This window comes from Lithobates pipiens, unplaced genomic scaffold (genome assembly GCF_037356315.1).
Source record: "Lithobates pipiens isolate NorthernLeopardFrog02 unplaced genomic scaffold, aLitPip1_a1.2 Scaffold_4, whole genome shotgun sequence".
In the NCBI taxonomy this organism is placed as follows: Eukaryota; Metazoa; Chordata; class Amphibia; order Anura; family Ranidae; genus Lithobates; species Lithobates pipiens.
In genome coordinates this window covers 94,087-108,762 of record NW_027507852.1, presented here as the reverse complement: position 1 = coordinate 108,762, position 14,676 = coordinate 94,087, and the positions used below count along the sequence as shown (strand labels likewise).

At 42.3% G+C, this 14,676-nt stretch overlaps 1 protein-coding gene and 1 long non-coding RNA gene across 2 annotated transcripts in view; one reads left to right on the top strand and one right to left on the bottom strand.

The window, feature by feature from the left end:
• Positions 1-14,676, bottom strand: part of LOC143956668 (uncharacterized) — a 79,965-nt gene that overhangs the window by 35,190 nt on the left and 30,099 nt on the right. The gene's annotated exons all lie outside the window — the stretch shown is intronic.
• Positions 3,430-4,604, top strand: LOC143956652 (olfactory receptor 10G2-like). The gene has a single exon (XM_077466841.1). It carries the CDS (start codon positions 3,560-3,562, stop codon positions 4,499-4,501), a length of 942 nt encoding a protein of 313 aa, XP_077322967.1. The 5' UTR covers positions 3,430-3,559; the 3' UTR covers positions 4,502-4,604.

The following is a 14,676-nucleotide window of genomic DNA, read 5'->3' as shown; positions in this document are numbered from 1 at the left end:
ATATATATATATATATATGCACACATTTCTTCAATGAAAGAGAGAAGGAAAAAAAAGGGGGGGGAGCACGCACCATCTCTACGTTCTTCACCCCAAGACACAGATATGGGCCCAAGGGGGTCACCTCTCTGGATGGAAACCGGGACCGCGGTGGTAGGTTAACTGTGGGGGAGGAGACACGAGAGTGGAATGGATGCATGGAATTACACATGCCTTTATTTAAATAATTAAATACTAAGATTACTTTGTTTCAACAACTTATATGTATGGAGAGTTATATACTTCCCATTGTTATCCTAAAAAAGGACAGCCCTAAAAAAAGAATATATGTAGAAAAATATATAATAACAATACAATAAACCAATTATATCAAACTACCTTTTGGCTGATCCTGTGACAGAAGCGTCTTTTAAAATAATCTCATATGTCCAAAACCGAGTGAAGTCATCATGCTCGAAGCATGTCGTTTAGAGGGAGATTTCCAAAATTATTGTTCGCAAACTTCAATGCAGAGGGTAGTTTGTTCGCCTACTCAAATAATATAAAACTTTCAAAACCGCCGCAGCGCCTAATAATCAAAAAGCATCTTCCATCTGTAGCACTGTATGGAAGATTTCACATGGGGCATACAGACCAAGTCCAACCTAAAGAAGGGACATTACATACATTAGTCCCCATTCATTACCAAGCAGAGAAGCACAGAGAGCGGCATAAAAAATAAATTTGTTACCTTCAACTGTGTCCCTGGAAAGGAGCCTCCTCACTGACCATTGCGGACTGAGCACAGACCACTCGTAACTCTTTAATATATCCCACAACCCCGCCTTTTTACCTCCCCTTGCAGGTGAAGATGGTATCAATCACCTGTATCACCTCCAACACCTCTAGGCGGTCCCCCAAGTGCGCGGCGCATGGCGTCGCCCCCTACCCACATCCAAGATGGCGCCGTGGGAGGAGTGACATCATGCGTCACGTTCCCACTGACACGCATGCACAGACCATTCATATACAACCAATAGATGGAAACAAACAGCGTCGGATAGACTACATCCCCCAGAAAGCACATCACCAGCAACCCAGATGTGTCAGTGTATCTGACTGTGCGTCCACCCGAGATGTCAAAAGGACGGATGTGAAAGAAACAACAGGAAAAACGGGAGGATAAGGTGATATGACACCCACCCCCCACTGTTCAAAAAATGAACATGACTAGGAAAAGAAAGGCCACGAGGACAAGACAGTACATGCCGATTGAAAAAAATCAATCAAAACAGCATCCTCCCATCCATAGTGGCCTATGCGTGCCGGGATCCCACCCAAAGCAGACCCCTATAATCTACACACCAAAGGAAGGGCTCCTCTCATCAAGGGGAAATAAACACACAGGTGGAAGCCAAAAAAAAAGGGGGGAGCTGTTGCATATTCACATATCTACTTCTCCATACCCCCTGATACAAAGCCTTCCAAAAAAGATCTATAATTTACTGTCTCATTCAGGCAAGGGAAGGTTGTAGCTTGTAATTGGAAGATCCATTTTAATTCTCTTTGCAGTAGGACCTTATTCCAATCCCCCCCTCTTTTGTTGGGGTGAATTCTATCCAAGACCATAAATCTAACCCTGGGAAAGATACCTCCATGTAAGGAGATGACATGCCTTCCCAGGGGTAGATCAGGAATGGCTTTTTTCATGCTCTATATATATTTGGATATCCGTGATCGCAATTCCAATTTGGTTTTTCCTATATAAAAACAGTTACACTCACATGAGAGTAGATATATCACCCCTTTCGTCTTACAATTGGTGAAGTGTGTTGCTTTCAAAGATTTTCCATTAGGCAGTATACACATGGGTCCCACCTGCAGATATTGACAAAGGGTGCAGCCCCCACATGTATACGTTCCCTTGAATGTACATGGGTCTCTCCGATTTTCCCCTTTGAACTCACTTTGTATAATCCTATCCCTTATTGCCGTTGCGCGTCAGTGCATCACATGACAACTTGATCTGTAGATATCCATCACAAGGGTAATCCTCCGTAGGGGTATGTATGACAAATACCTCTCATAAAAAGTCTCTGGTCAACAAGGTAACCTGAGCACCTGAATCAAGAATGGCTCTTGTATAAATTCCTTCTACCAAAATAGGCACTACAGGCAGAGGGCCTACCAACTGAGCAGGAGGTTTGGTGGAAGCATTTGAAAATTGACCCGACTAGTCACCTCACACTGGAATGCTTCACTTTCAGTGCAGGTGCACCTCAATATGCGCCTGGAAGGCGTTGACATATGCAGCAGGAGAAATGTGGTATGTGGACACAGACAGCAACAAAAAAAAAAAAAAAAAACATGGAGGGTTTTGAAGCTTTCCTTATACTATCCCTAAAAGAAAAAAATGTTTGTCCTGGAGGTCCACTTTAATCACACAATGCTAACATGTAAAAGTTGTAAAAGTTGTACAACAGGGCAATATTGCATAAATTCACAATTAAAGATTTTAAAGAAGCAGTTGAAAGTAATTAGAAGATGCTCCCAATTGCATCCCATGCTCTTCTCCTCAGCTTGATATTGCGGTAATATCTGTGGGACAGATAAAAGAGCTGGGACCTTCTCTGCACGTCATGTATAAGGGCCTCCACATTGATTGAAAGAGAGACATGTTTGGTCTTGACACTAAACTACAACCAAACCTTTTTTACACCACATTGCATGAGGTCAGAGGGCAGCGCAACAGATGCACCTCAATGGCAACACATGTAACATGCATTAGTGAGCATCCCCATTAACTTGCTAAAATGCACCGAACCACTTCAAAAAATATGCAAGACCATTGTTGCACTGCAATGCAGAAGTGCAAACAGAGCGCTATTTTTTTAATGGCAAACATATCATACTTACCTCCACTGTGCAGCTCATTTTGCACAGAGTGGCCCCAATCCCTGGGCACTCATTTCCACACACACACATACACACACATTTAAAGAAGATTGTGGAGTGTTTAAAAATTAAAAATCATTAAGTTAATGAAAGTTTATTTTAAAAAAAAAAGAATAACTACATTTCTTTTGTTTACAGTTTTGTCCATTTGTCAGCCCATTATAAAAAAAGTAGGAAGGAAAATAAGTTATTGAGTTAGTGTCAAAATATCTGAAACATACTGACTGATCCTTTAATCAATGACCTCCTTTAATCATAAGGCGTTAAAGAAAAAAACCTTTTATTAATTATTTAATTTGCTACCATATTTACCCTCTGAATGTAATTGAACTGCATTTGTTTCCCTTACACACGGGAAATGCATTTGATTCCCCTATGTAACACTTATTATTCCTTTTACTTAGGGAAACATGTATGATACCCAAGAGCATAGTTGGATTAAAGTAATAAATATTTATCTCCACTCATGTAGGATTTTTAAGGATGAGTATTTACTTCATACACTGCATCTGTCTGTTAATGTTTCCATATGCACAAATGCTTACATATACAGAAATAGGCTAGTCATTAGCATGATTTTGGTTCAGGTCTTGGATACCAGGCCAGTTACAGGTTTACAGTTGACATGTTTGGATCTATAATCATGGATAGAAACAGCTCACTAGTGATAAAAGAGTTTATACTAAGAGGAATCCCACACACAGAGGATCTTCACTTTTTCTTAATTTTAATTTTCTTTTTGATGTACATATTTACAATTGCGGGGAACAGTATGCTAATCATAGCAGTTCAAGGGACACATGCTCTTCATAAGTCCATGTACTTCTTCTTGACAAATCTTTCCTTTCTGGATATCTGCCTTTCCTCAGTTACCTTGCCAAAATTATTGAGTAACTTCCTATCTTGGAAGACTATTCCTTTCAATGAATGTGTATGTCAGTTATATTTCTTCCATTTCTTGGCAAGCTGTGAGTGCTTTCTGTACACCGTCATGGCCTATGATCGCTATGTGGCCATATGTCAGCCCCTACATTATAGCAGGTTGATGAGCTGGAAAATTTGTATAAGTCTTGCCTGTGGGTGCTGGACAACAGGGTCTCTACATTCCATGACTCACACACTTTTAACTTTTCTTCTGCCCTATTGTGGTCCCAACACAATAGACTATTTCTTCTGTGATATTATCCCTATATTAAAGCTGGCCTGTACTGATACTACCATCAACAAAACCGTAACTCTAGCCAACATTGGAGCTGTTGCCCTGCTCTGTTTCATAATAATCCTAACATCTTATGTACATATTCTTGCTGCTATTATGAAAATCAAGACCGTGAATGCAAGGATGAAAACATTCTCAACATGTGCCTCACATTTAACTGCAGTAATGCTATTTTATGTTCCTTGTGTATTTATATACTTGAGACCCTATTCTGGATCATCAGGGGATAGTTTTATAGCTATTTTCTATACACTTCTCACCCCACTTCTGAACCCAATAGTCTACAGTCTAAGAAATAAAGACGTCAAAGTAGGTTTGAAGGAAATTCTAAGAGGACATCTGTTTTAATAGTTGCTAACAGTACAGTTTCTGTGTCAAATATAATCATTAGTGGTTCTAAAGGCAGAAGTTTTTTTTGTTGACCTTAACTACTTGACCACTGGGCACTTAAACACCCTTAATAACCAGACCAATTTTCAGCTTTCGGTGCTCTCACATTTTGAATGACAATTACTCAGTCATGCAACACTGGACCTCTATGAAATTTTTGTCCTTTTTTCACACAAATGGAGCTTTCTCTTGGGGGTATTTAATCACCGCTGGTTTTTTTATTTTTTGTGCTATAAAAGAAAAAATACAGAAAATTCTGTAAAAAAATTAATTTTTCTTTGTTTCTGTTATAAAATTTAGCAGATTAGTAATTTTTTCTTCAGAAATTTTGGCCAAAATTTATACCACTACATATCTTTGGTAAAAATAAGTACAAATTGGTGGATATTATTTGGTCTTTGTGAAAGTTATAGAGTTCACAAGCTATGGTGCCAATATCTGAAAATTGATCACACCTGAAGTACTGACGGCCTATTTCAATTCTTGAGACCCTAACATGCCAGAAAAGTACAAATACCCTCCAAATGACACCTTTTTGGAAAGAAGACATTCCAATGTATTTAGTAAGAGGCATGATGAGTTTTTTGAAGTTGTCATTTTTTCCCACAATTCTTTGCAAAATCAAGATTTTTTTTACTTTTTTTTTTCACAAAATTGTCATATTATCAGTTTATTTCTCACACAGCATATGCATACCACAAATTACACCCCAAAACACATTCTGCTATTACTCCCGAGTACGGTGATACCACATGTGTGAGACTTTTACACAGTGTGGCCACATACAGAGGCCCAACATGCATGGAGCGCCATCAGGCGTTCTGGAGCACCCAGGACAAGTCTGACATTTCTCTCCTACATGTAAAAATCATCATTTATTTGCTAGAAAATTACATAGAATCCCAAAACATTATATATGTTTTTTTAGCAAACACCCTGGAGAATACAATGGTGGTCGTTGCAACTTTTTATGTCGCACGGTATTTGCGCAGCAATTTTTCGAATGCTTTTTTTTGGAAAAAAAACAGTTTTGTGCTTAAAAAAAAAAAACACAGTAAAGGTATTGCAGAGTATTGCAGAGTATCGCAGGGTATTGCAGAGTAATGCAGGGTATTGCAGAGTATTGCAGAGTAGTGCAGAGTAATGCAGAGAATTGCAGAGTATTGCAGAGTATTGCAAAGTATTGCAGTGTAATGCAGAGTATTGCAGTGTAATGCAGAGTAATGCAGAGTATTGCAGAGTAATACAGAGTATTGCAGAGTATTGCAGAGTAATGCAGAGTAATGCAGGGTATTGCAGAGTAATGCAGAGTAATGCAGAGTATTGCAGGGTAATGCAGAGTATTACAGGGTAATGCAGAGTATTGCAGGGTATTGCAGAGTAATGCAGGGTATTGCAGAGTAATGCAGAGTATTGCAGAGTAATGCAGAGTAATGCAGAGTATTGCAGGGTATTGCAGAGTAATGCAGGGTATTGCAGAGTATTGCAGGGTATTGCAGAGTAATGCAGAGTAATGCAGAGTATTGCAGAGTAATGCAGAGTATTGCAGGGTATTGCAGAGTAATGCAGAGTAATGGCAGGGTATTGCAGAGTATTTGCAGGGAATTGAGGGGTTAATTTTCGGTGAGCAGCGATGTGGGCACTGCAGATGCAGCCCACATCACTGCTGACACCGATCTCTTCCCCCTCCGCTGTTCCGATCGGTACAGAGAGGGGGAGGGAGGAACCGGCGTCATAACATGACGCCGGTTTGTTTACAAGTGATCACTCCGTCATTTGACGGAGCGATCACGTGTTAAACGGCCGCTATGAGCACAGGACCCGGCGGTCACGGATGCTCTCGAGTGCACGCCCCAGGGGGCGCGCGAGAGCGGAATTCTGGGAGGACGTCATATGACGGCCTCCCAGAGTTAAGAAACCGCCCTGTAGCCGTCATTCGGCTATAGGGCGGTTATTAAGTGGTTAATGTATGCTATCCTGTGCTAATGTAAAAAAACCTTCTGTGTGCAGCCCCCCCATACTTACTTGAACCTTATATCTCTGTCACATCGCTGCTCTCTCTCTCCCTCCTTACTGGCTCAGAGGTAGCAGTCAGAGCCATTGGTTCCAGCTGCTGTAAATCACAGGCAGTGAGGAGGGAGCAGGGGGTGGGGCTGAGCAGCACTGTTTGACTTGACACACAAAGCACGGCTTGGGAGCAACTTGCTATGGCACACTCAGCAGAGGGGGAGCCAGAAGTTCCAGCGGGGTACTTGAGAAGAGCAGGATAAGGGCTGCTGTTTGCAAATCATTGCACAGAGCAGGTAAGCATACCATGTTTGTTAAAAAAAAAAAGATACCTTCACAAACACTTTAAATCTGGACCTCATGCAGGTATTTTTGCAGTTATATAGTCATTACAAACTTATGTGTTGATAATACACATGCTGACAGAAGGAGAGAACACTCTGAAGTGAGAAGTGAGCAGAGTTGATAACTTATCAGTGTGCTGCCTCTTCATTGTCCATTCACGGGATTAGGGAAGGTAGGTGATCTAAATGTATTCAGCTTTAAACATTTTTTAAATTAAATTTACATTGAAAATGCACTGGAATTCTCTGATTATGCCAGTAGTAGAATATTGTATTAGCCAATGGTTAAGTGATTTTAAGTGAGTTTAAGAGATGCACTTTATTGACTAACTTAAAATGTTATTAAGCCACTCCGCTCTCTTTAAACAAACGTCTCTGTTTGCTAATGACAACTGTTCCAGTGTGTGTGCTTTATACATAAAGTGCCGCTCTATACCCGATTTGAGCTTGGCGCTCATGTGACTGGCCATCTCTCCCCTCTGCCGATCTGACAGCTACAGCAGAAGGGGCAGAGAATCCCCCCCCCCCCACTGATGTCAGTCGGGAGGGAAGGAGAAGAGGAGGATAGAGGCTGTTGGTCATGTGTGTGTTGAACGGCGCTCTAAAATCAGGTATAGAACATCACTTTATTTATAAAACACACACACTGGGACACTTATCATTAGCAAACAGAGAAATGTGTGTGAAAATGTAAGAGTCATTTTAGAAGTGGGAGGGGAGGGGCGGGCACTTGTAAGAGCTGACAGGCAGGGAGGGAAGGGGAAGAGGACAGGGGGAGAGCAGAGAGGAGAGCTGTGGATGACGGAGGCACATAATGTAACGCATGTAACAAACACTTTAAGTTATTAAAGATGTGCAGTTTCAGGATAACTGGAATCAGGGGGTGGCGCAGGGACGTGGTGGTGAGCCCAAACTTCTGGGGCTCAAGTGCCCACTGCTCAACATCCTGAGGCCATTCCATACGCTTGGCTTGGGAGTAAAAGGTGGATCGGTAGGGAGGAGCATAACAAGACAGGTAGCTATGATTCTTTTTTAATCAGATTCTTTTTATTTTTATATGCAAACATTAAAACAATACAAATTATCCAAACAAAACCAAATAAACCAAACAGACACTACATAAAAAAAGAGAGACAAACACCCACTCCCACCCTATTTCTTGGAGTATAAAAAAACACCCTTTAATGCTTAGAAGCACTGAGGGAGGCCACAAAATACAGCTTTCACAGGAAAAATGAAAATCCAAAAACCTATATATTTACCCATAAATACCTATATTAAGATGGTCATCTTTTATTGTCCTCCTGTGCCTTGGAAATGGTTTTCTTAAGTACCTGATTGTTGGTAACAAAGAAATTCTGCCTATCCTAGCCACTTGAGGACCGCCGTATTGCCAATGTACGTCAGCACAATGGCACAGGCAGGCACAATCACGTACATCTACGTGATTGCCTTCCAGCGGGTGGGGGGTCCGATCGGACCCCCTCCCGCTGGTTACGGCGGTCCGATTCGGTCCAGGAGCGCTCCGTGATGAGGGGATGGCCGTTGGTTTTCGGCCACCCCCTCTGGATCGCTCCTGGCCAATGAGAAGCTTCCTCCCCTGTGTATTGTTTACACAGGAAGGAGGAAGTGATGTCATTCTCCTCGGGGCGGTCTTTTTGACCGGACTACGAGGAGAAGAGTAAAAGTAAGTGTGCACCAACACTACACTGACATGTAGGTACACACAGGCACACAAACCCCCCCCTGATCCCCCCCCCCGATCGCCCCCCGATCCCCCCCCGCCCCCCCTCCCCCCCCAGTCACAGTGTCACTGATTGCATTGATCATTTCTTTACTGATCAATGCATTCAGTGTCAGTTGTGACAGTAAAAACTGTCAGGACAGTTAGTGTTAGGTCCAGGGTAGCCCCCTATCACCCCCCAATAAAGATTTAACCCCCTGATTGCCCCTAGAGTTAACCCTTTCACCCCCTTTTGCCAGTGTCACTAAGCGATCATTTTTCTGATCGCTGCATGTGTCGCTAGGTAGCTAGTTATTTTTTTAGGTTCACCGCCAGGTTTTTATATCGCTAGGTACCCCGATATACTACCCAATAATGGGTTTAACCCCCTGATTGCCGCTAGTTAACCCTTTCACCCCCTTTTGCCAGTGTCACTAAGCGATCGTTTTTCTGATCGCTGCATTAGTGTCGCTACAGTCGCTAGGTAGCTAGTTATTTTTTTAGGTTCACCGCCAGGTTTTTATAGCGCTAGGTACCCCGATATACTACCCAATAATGGTTTTAACCCCCTGATTTCCGCTAGTTAACCCTTTCACCCCCTTTTGCCAGTGTCACTAAGCGATAATTTTTCTGAACGCTGCATCAGTGTCGCTAGTGTCGCTAGGTAGCTAGTTATTTTTTTAGGTTCACCGCCAGGTTTTTATAGCGCTAGGTACCCCGATATACTACCCAATAATGGTTTTAACCCCCTGATTGCTGCTAGTTAACCCTTTCACCCCCTTTCACCAGCGATCACAGTATAAGTGTCACTGGTGACGCTGGTTAGCCAGTTAGTTATTTAGGTTCCCCGTCAGGTTTTTATATAGCGCCAGGGACCCCCATATACTACCTAATAAAAATTTGAACCCCCTGATTGCTCCTAGTTAACCCTTTCACCACTGATCACCGTATAAGTGTTACGGGTGACTCTGGTTAGTTTGTTTTTTATAGCATCAGGGCACCCACCATTTATTACCCAATAAAGGTTTAACCCCCTGATCACCCGGCGGGTGATATCAATTAGGTTTTAGGGTCAGGGTCTGCGTCGCCCCAGGCAGCGCTAGGTTAGTGCCAGTACCGCTAACACCCACACGCAAAGCATACACCTCCCGTAGTGGTATAGAATCTGAACAGATCAATATCTGATCTGATCAGATCTATACTAGCGTCCCCAGCAGTTTAGGGTTCCAAAAAAACGCATTGTTAGCGGGATCAGCCCAAATACCTGCTGGCACCTGCGTTTTGCCCCTCTGCCCAGCCCACCCAAGTGCAGTATCGATCGATCACTGTCACTTACAAAACACTAAACACATAACTGCAGCGATCGCAGAGTCAGGCCTGATCCCTGCCATCGCTAACAGGTTTTTTGGTAGCATTTTATATTCAAATCCGGAAGGCAGTGCTTGGTTTTCGGGGTCCCGTACGTGGCTAGGCTCCCAAAAAGTCCCCCACATGTGGTATCCCCGTACTCGGGAGAAGCAGCAGAATTTATTTTGGGGTGTAATTTGACTTCTGCCCATAGCATGTGTGAGCAATATATCATTTAGTGACAACTTTGTGCAAAAAAAAAAAAAGTTTGTAATATTCCCGCAACTTTTGGCAAAATATAAAATATTCCATGGACTCAACATGCCTCTCAGTAAATAGCTTGGGGTGTCTACTTTCCAAAATGGGGTCATTTGGGGGGGTTTTGTGCTATTTTGGCATTTTATGGACTTCGAAACTGTGATAGGTAGTGAGGAGTTAAATCAAAAATTTGCACCCTTAGAAATCCTGAAGGTGGTGATTGGTTTTCGGGGTGCCGTGCGCGACTAGACTCCCAAAAAGTCCCACACATGTGGTATCCCCGTACTCAGGAGAAGCAGCAGAATGTATTTTGGGGTGTCATTTCACATATGCCCATAGCATGTGTGAGCAATATATCATTTAGTGACAACTTGGTGCAAAAAAAAAAAGTTTGTAATATTCCCGCAACTTGTGGCAAAATATAAAATATTCCATGGACTCAACATGCCTCTCAGTAAATAGCTTGGGGTGTCTACTTTCCAAAATGGGGTCATTTTGGGGGGTTTTGTGCTATTTTGGCATTTTATGGCCTTCGAAACTGTGATAGGTAGTGAGGAGTTAAATCAAAAATTTGCACCCTTAGAAATCTTGAAGGTGGTGATTGGTTTTCGGGGTGCCGTGCGCGACTAGACTCCCAAAAAGTCCCACACATGTGGTATCCCCATACTCGGGAGAAGTAGCGGAATATATTTTGGGGTGCAATTCCACATATAACCATGGCATGTGTGAGCAATATATCATTTAGTGACAACTTTTTGTAAAAAAAAATATTTTTTTTTTTTTTTGTCATTATTCAATCCCTTAGGACAAAAAAAATAAATATTCAATGGGCTCAACATACCCATCAGCAATTTCCTTGGGGTGTCTACTTTCCAAAATGGGGTCATTTGGGGGGGATTTGTACTGCCCTGCCATTTTAGCACCACATCGGCAGTCATAAATTAAAAGCTGTGTAAATTCCAGAAAATGTACTCTAGTTTGTAGACGCTATAACTTTTGCGCAAACCAAAAAATATATGCTTATTGACATTTTTTTTACTAAAGACATGTGGCTGAATAAATTTTGCCCTCAATGTATGACTAAAATTTAGTTTATTCGATTTTTCTTATAACAAAAAGAAGAAAATATCTTTTTTTTTTAAAATTTTCGCTCTTTTTCCATTTATATCGCAAAAAAAAAAATCGCAGAGGCAATCAAATACCATCAAAAGAAAGCTCTATTTGTGGGAAGAAAAGGACGCAAATTTCGTTTGGGTGCAATATTGCATGACCGTGCAATTACCAGTTAAAGCAGCGCAGTGCGAAATTGCAAAAAGACCTCTGGTCCTTAAGGTATTTATTGGTCCGGAGCTGAAGTGGCTAGACAGCTGGTACAGGAGAATCCAGAATGAATGTTGGCAGAAAAGAAGGATGAAAACCATAATTAGAAAAGAATGGTGATTGATTTTTTTCAGAATGAGTAGAATTATTAAATGCAAATTCTGCCAGAAGTAGCAATGAGGCCCAATCCTCCTGGGAAAAGGAAGTGAAACAACGTAAGTACTGCTCCAATGTTTGGTTAGAACGTTCCATCTGCCCGTTGGTCTGGGGATGATAGGCTGAGGAAAAATTAAGTTTAATGCCTAGTGCTTCACACAACGATTTCCAGAATTTCGAAGTGAATTGAACTCCACGGTCATAAACAATATCACTGGGAATTCCATGGTGCCTAACGACTTCTTTAATAAATATTCTGGCTGTCTCAGTTGCAGATGGAGTTCCTTTCATGGGAAGGAAGTGTGCCATTTTAGAAAAACAATCCACCACTACAAAGATAGAAGAGAACCCTTCAGAGGGAGGGAGTTCAACAATAAAATCCATTGCGATTTTATCCCATGATCTTTCAGGAATAGGTAGTGGTCTCAACAGTCCCCATGCTTTATTCTTGCTATTCTTATTTCTGAGGCAGGTTGGACAAGAGTTAACATAATCCCTACAGTTCTTTGCAAGATTTGGCCACCAGAAGTATCTTTGAACTAGGTTCATAGTCTTGTGACCCCCAAAGTGACCTACCAGGGGATAGTCATGACAGACCTCTAGGACGAAAGTGCGGAGATCTTGAGGGACAAAAAGTTTATTTCCCTGCCAGAAGAGTCCATCCTTCTCTTGGAGGTTTGTACCCGGAGGGACTGATGAACCTGTGACAAGAAACTAGGTTGGGTTAGCAAGAAATTCCCAGCTTGAGGATAGTGTCTGGAGGAGATGAAACTTCAGTCTCTGTGAACATACGGGATAACGCATCAGGTTTACTGTTTTTGGATCCTGGTCGGTAAGTTATATGAAAATTAAAATGAGAAAAGAAAAGAGCCCATCTCGCTTGTCTGGGTCTGAGGCGTTTGGCCGTTCTGAGATACTCTAAATTTTTATGATCTGTGAAGATCAGTATTGGGTGTGCTGCCCCCTCCAGAAGGTACCACCATTCTTCTAAGGCTGATTTTATTGCCAGAAGTTCCCGATCCCCCACATCATAGTTCCTTTTCGACACACCTAGTTTTCTGGAAAAGAAGGCTACAGGATGCATTAAGGACTTAGGGCCTTGGCGTTGGGACAGAATGGCTCCTACAGCATTTTCTGATGCATCTACTTACAGCATATAAAGGCAAGGCAGGGTAAGGATGTTTTAATATTGGGGCGGATGTAAACAGTTCTTTAAGCTTATCAACCACAGCTTGAGCTGCAGCAGTCCATTGAAACCAACTTTGTTTCCTTGTGAGTTTTGTGATAGGCGCTATAATACTGGAGAAGTTCTTGATAAATTTTCTATAAAAATGAGAGAAACCAACGAAACGTTGTACCCCTTTCTTGTCGGTTGAAGGTGGCCAGGACAAAATGGCTGAAACCTTCTGAGGCTCCATTGCTACACCCTCAATCGATATCACCAGGCCGAGAAAGTGAATGGTCTGGCGCTCAAACTCACATTTCTCGGCTTTAGAATAGAGTCAGTTTTGCCTTAGTCTGAGAAGAACCTGTTTTACATGGTCACGATGTGCTTCTAGAGAGTTTGAAAATATCAAAATATCATCCAAGTAGACAATTACGAATAGATCCAAAAAGTCCCTGAAAATATCGTTAACGAAATGCTGGAAGGTAGCAGGTGCATTGCAGAGTCCAAATGGCATGACAAGGTACTTAAAGTGGCCAAAGCGTGTCCGGAAAGCTGTTTTCCACTCATCCCCCTTACGAATTCTGATCAAATTATAGGCACCCCGTAAATCCAGCTTTGTAAATATTCTTGCCGAACTAAGTCTCTGGAATAATTCCGGGATCAATGGAAGAGGATAGCGATTTTTAATCGTTGTTTTGTTCAAATCCCTGTAGTCCACACAGGGGCGGAGAGAATGATCCTTCTTCTTGGCGAAGAATATTCCGGCACCAGCTGGAGAAGAAGAGTGTCGGATGAATCTCTTCTTGAGATTCTCGTCGATATATTCTTTAAGGACCAGAAGGTCAGGTTCTGATAAAGGAAAAATCCTTCCGAAAGGAATTTCAGCTCCTGGCAATAATTCAATTGGGCAATCATAAACCCAATGAGGGGGAAGAGTGTCAGCCTTTTGTTTGTCAAAAACGTCTAAGAAACTATGATATGTAGCTTGGGACCAGTCTTTGGGTCTCAGATGTAGGTCCTGAGCAGGCAATGACGGGGAAAAAATGGTGGGAGACCTTGAGGCAGTTCTGGAGGCAGTAAGCGGACTGAAAAAACCACATCACCAGTCACCCAGTTTATTTGGGGATTGTGTGCTTGTAGCCATGGCATTCCCAGAATGATTGGGAATAGTGGCGAGGAAATAACATCCAGGCGGAGTAGTTCCTGATGATCGGGAATTATGTTGGCGGATAATGGTTGAGTCTCATGGGTAATAGGGCCAGATCTGATGTTTTATCCGTCCGCTAGCCGTATGCAGAGTTGACGTTGCTTGGGCATCAGTGATATGTTGTGTTAAAGAACGAGAGCATGATCAATGAAGCAGCTGCAGGCACCAGAATCAACTATAGCCTGGACCTGGAGTGTTCCTTCTGGAAGCTGTAAGGAAATGGGCACAGCAATGTGAATAGATTTTGTCAAAGGCAATGCATTGGGTTCATAAGGCGAAGGGTTGAACCTACGGGTCTTGTTCGGGCACGTATTTACATAATGACCAGCTTCTCCACAATAGAGGCAGAGATTGTTCTGGCGTCAACGCTGCTTTTCTTCTGTAGATAGCGGTGAATGAAGCAGGCCTATTTGCATTGGCTCTGGGGCTTCAGAGGTGGTAGTAGGTACATGAGACATAGGAATGGGAGGATAATTCGGGATCTTAGGCAACATCCATGTGGGACAAATTTGACTGATTCTCTCAGATCTCCGTTCCCTTAGGCGACGATCTATTTGGACCAATACTTGGATCAGGTCCTCCAAAGAACTGGGAACTCCGACA

What these genes read in the sequence shown, in the direction of transcription:
- LOC143956652 (XM_077466841.1), top strand. Translation starts at nt 3,560, where the DNA reads ATGTTTGGATCTATAATCATGGATAGAAACAGCTCACTAGTGATAAAA.